At 36.2% G+C, this 4,108-nt stretch overlaps 1 protein-coding gene across 1 annotated transcript; it reads left to right on the forward strand.

Annotated features, from left to right (window-relative positions):
- Positions 1 to 726: 726 nt before the first annotated feature.
- Positions 727 to 1,997, forward strand: CBG13779 (the record flags this gene model as incomplete). Its single annotated transcript, XM_002632484.1, has 3 exons — positions 727 to 797; positions 1,260 to 1,657; positions 1,861 to 1,997. The coding sequence occupies 3 exons, from the start codon at positions 727 to 729 to the stop codon at positions 1,995 to 1,997; spliced, it is 606 nt and encodes a 201-aa protein (XP_002632530.1).
- Positions 1,998 to 4,108: the final 2,111 nt, after the last annotated feature.

Consider the following 4,108-nt stretch of genomic DNA (forward strand, 5'->3'; position numbering starts at 1 on the left):
AACGGATCCGTTTGTCCATCATTCGCAAGCGGATCGGATACGGAGTTCGCGAACGGACTAATGTGCTGTGGTTTTCTGAAAACGGGTCGCGTGCGGTTGGTATGCGGTTCCTATTTCAACCGCGCGCGAACGCTGAGCGTCCGGTAACCGGGGGATCCGTTCACATTTTACCTGTGAAGTACTTTCTCAGTTTTTTGATATTATTAAACCCATACGTTAGTTTATAAAATTTAGTTTTAATCTGAAAAGGTAACGCTTTGTTCCCAAACTTTTGTTATTCTTGCTGAAAAAAACAACCCGTTGTAAAAAATGGGGTTTTAGCTGAAAATTTTGAATTTTTGTGAAAAATCATTTAGTACTTCTCCGATTGGTCTGAAAATTTCCGAAACTATAAACTGTATCTAGAACACTACTTTTGTAGTTTTGCACATCTCTATACAACTGTTTTCCAAGTACAATGACGACTTAAACTCGTTTCCCTGAAACGCTGACAATGGAACAGTAAAAATAAGTGTACGGTATCCCATGCCATTTGTCATCATACTTCAAGTATACTCTTATCGTATACCCTTTTATTGCCATCCTCCTGCTCCAACTCTCGGGGGCGGGACATCGGAGGCGGAGCATATCTGGGCTACTGGGGGATACGTAACATAAGTGTCATTCATTCGTCTTATTTTGTATTTGCTATCAGCTCATATTTTCTGTTTTATACCTAATTTAACTATGTCTAAGCAACTCGCTATCGTCAAAATCCACAAGTCCTGCACTTTGGAATCCAAGAACAAATTCAAAAGGTAAGTTCTAACATACTGTACTTTTTTAAATAGAAGCCTATCCATATCGTCAACCTTGAGATCAACTATCTGGATTCGTGTGAAAGCAATCATAATTTTGTCAACTGATAAACTGTTTATCATAATACCCTTAATATGTTATCAGTTGACAAGTTTTTTATATATTTCATAGGTATCGAAATAGTTGAGCTCAAAGTTCAAGTTTAAAATGTAAGTTATAACAAATTTAAACTTGCGAGAATAGAAAAAACCTTTTCAAAAAGTTTGAGAAATCGAACTGAACTTTTTTCCTTAAAATTTGATTTTTTTCAGTTTTTACATGAAGAAGTTTAGCATTTCTTTAAACGTTTAGAAGCAAAAATACCAATTAAAACTCTTTTTAAAAAACTATAAAACCCCATGTGCGATTGAACCCAACTTTGCGGATTTCCAAATTTGATTTTTAACATTTTACATTTCCAGATGCGACCAAGAATGCGAATGCTCTGATGACAGCTGTCCCAATGTTTGTGAACGCAAGGAATGTCCGGAGACCTGCTCCTCCAACAAGATGTATGGGTGCCAAAATCAGAAGTTCCGAGGTTATGGCATTGGAAAGAACAAGAAATCCAAAAATGGCAAGGAACCAGAGCCAACCAAGCCTAGCGTGGAAATTAGAGAGACAAGAGGAAAAGGCAGAGGGCTGTACGCCACAAAGTTCATCCAAACTGGAGATTTCGTGATCCCGTTTACTGGAGAATATATTTCCGAGGAGGAAAAGAGGAGGAGATTCGAGATCTATGGAGCCAAGATGATGGACGCTTACGTCTTGGATTCTGGGAATCATACGATCGACGTACGATCTCTGGGAATCAGGCAAAGTATGTGAACCATTCTTGCGACCCCAATCTCATTGCTGAGAAGTGGAAGCTCCACGCTATGCCCAACAACTTGAATTTCATTGCTTTCATTGCTATCAAAGATATAAGGGAGGTAGATGAGCTGACCTTCAATTATAGCTTTTCAAGAGATGAGTGAGTTTGATTGGTTAATTTGGCAATTAATTAAGATTGATTATTTTCAGTTCCTGTAACATCGAATGCAAATGTGGAAGCTGGAATTGCAGTGGGTTGGTTGGCAAGAAGGAGAATGTCCGGACAGATGGAGAATTCAAGAAAAATGGACCAAAGAAGAGGAAGATGGAGGCTGAAGTTGATTTGAAGAAAACTACGACCGTCAAGAGGAGAAAATGAGGAGCCGAAATAAATATGACACATGCTGCATTGAACTCCTTTAATATCATCCATTGATTTTCTACTAAATTGTCTACCTAATTTTATATTTTACTGACTCAGCACTCTTGTAAATTTCAGTATCAAATTTTTAGTTTTAATAATAACATGCTTGTGCAAAATTGAAGATGCTACTTTCGAAAATACAGATAAATTTGACTAGCAAAAGTTTGAACAATTACAAAAGTATACCGAATTCGAACTTTTTGATGCTTAATTTTTTGAAACTTTCGGATAATCACATTTTAGACTTTTATTGAGTTTTGAAACGCTCCCAGATCATACAATTGAGAGGGCTTTTATACCAAGTCAAAAGGGCGGAGCTTAACATTACAAAAGCAATTAGAATAATCAAAATATGATAGAAAGAATGCTTTAGAGCCCTCAATTATATTAAAAACGGAATGAGTCACCAGGACGAAGATCGTTAGATCCAGCACATTGGATACTGTAGTTCGGGGCGTTACAATCGGAGTTTGAATTGATTCAGACGGAATACGAATTGCTTCAGACGATTTGTGCTTCAACTGATTGATTAGATGAAACTGTATAAAATTGAAGATCTCATTAGAATTTTTCATGACGAATCTCATAAAAGATAAAAGTTTTCGGATTAGATTGCAGTAAAAAAAATATTAAAAAAATCAAGTTCCATAAAAGTTCAATTATCTCGGCTCTTATAAGAAAAAAACGCATATTAAACTCTTGAAAACTCCAGCATTTCAATTTCTAAACAATCAGCCAAATAATTTGAAATTTCACATTCTTTTTAAGTGTTCATAACTTCATACTTTTCTACTGTTTCATTATTAAGAGATTAAAGAAGTTTAACTTATTTAAAATGTTCCGCGGCAGTTATCTGTAAAAACTAAAATGCTGTCGATAACAGAAAAGGTACTATCGAAAATGTGTGGTTCTCTGGAATTTTAAGAATTTGGAAGTTGTATGATCTTTTTTTCCATGCTCACGGTTATGTTTATACGATTCGAGGGTACTGTCATCTGGCGGAACGTCAAAAGAGGGACCCGTCTGGCGGTAAAAAAAGCGGACGAATCTTTTGAAGGAGTGTCGGGATCGGATACGGAGATGGCAGAGGGATAGAATATGGAGAAATACGAAATGACGTGCTGTGGTTTTATGAAAGCGGGTAGCGTGCGGTCCGTATACGGTTCCTATTTCAGCCGCGCGCGAACGCTGAGCGTCCGTAACGGATTGTTCGCGAATCACCTGTGTTCACACAGTGCTTCAGCACTTCTTTCACTCGAAATATTTGAGGTCAAAATTATACTTTTTCCAGGAATCTGGCTATGGGGTGAACCAATAATGATCGAATCGGTGACGGGAGAAATGTTCGCTGTTTTATTGGTACCTTGAATTATTTGACAGTTTTTGAAAGCTTCAATTTAGCTGAATACTTTTCTATGCTGTTTGTTCCAAAGAATCTATAATTATGTCAAGTTACAGTTTCAGAACATTGAAAAAATAATATCCAGTTTGTATCTCTTTTAGTTATCGGATTTTTTTTGTTTATGTTTCAAATATTCTTTTAAAAAACCTTTGAGCTCAACGTTGTTTATTGTTGGGTACAGACAACCGGCAGCTGAAGAATGTGTTGTTTTTTAAACGTCAAAAATAGCAGGTGGTCTAGAAGCTCAAATTTCCAGGCCATGCTTTTGAAAACTGGTTTCTTTCTTGATATGAATTAATTTTCTATTGGAAAAATGACAGTTTCAGTCTACGAATACTTAACCTAAAAGTCCAGTTTTCAATTGTTTAATGTTTCAAAGTGTGGCTATCGTGGAAACTAGATTTTTCAATTCCATAATGCTAGACTCCAAGTCATACAAAAAGTTCCTTTTGAAATCAAATGCTCTTCAGATGGACACACAAGGAACATTCGATAACAATTCAACATATCAACAGTGTATGACGGTTTTCGCATTATCGACAATTGTTAGTTTTGAAAAAAATTATGTTTCAAAAGTTTACATTGTTTTGATTTTATCAACTTATTTCTGATCGAAACACAGCGATTATGAC

The sequence above is a fragment of the Caenorhabditis briggsae genome (assembly GCF_000004555.2).
Source record: "Caenorhabditis briggsae complete genome, chrIV, whole genome shotgun sequence".
NCBI classification, from domain to species: Eukaryota; Metazoa; Nematoda; class Chromadorea; order Rhabditida; family Rhabditidae; genus Caenorhabditis; species Caenorhabditis briggsae.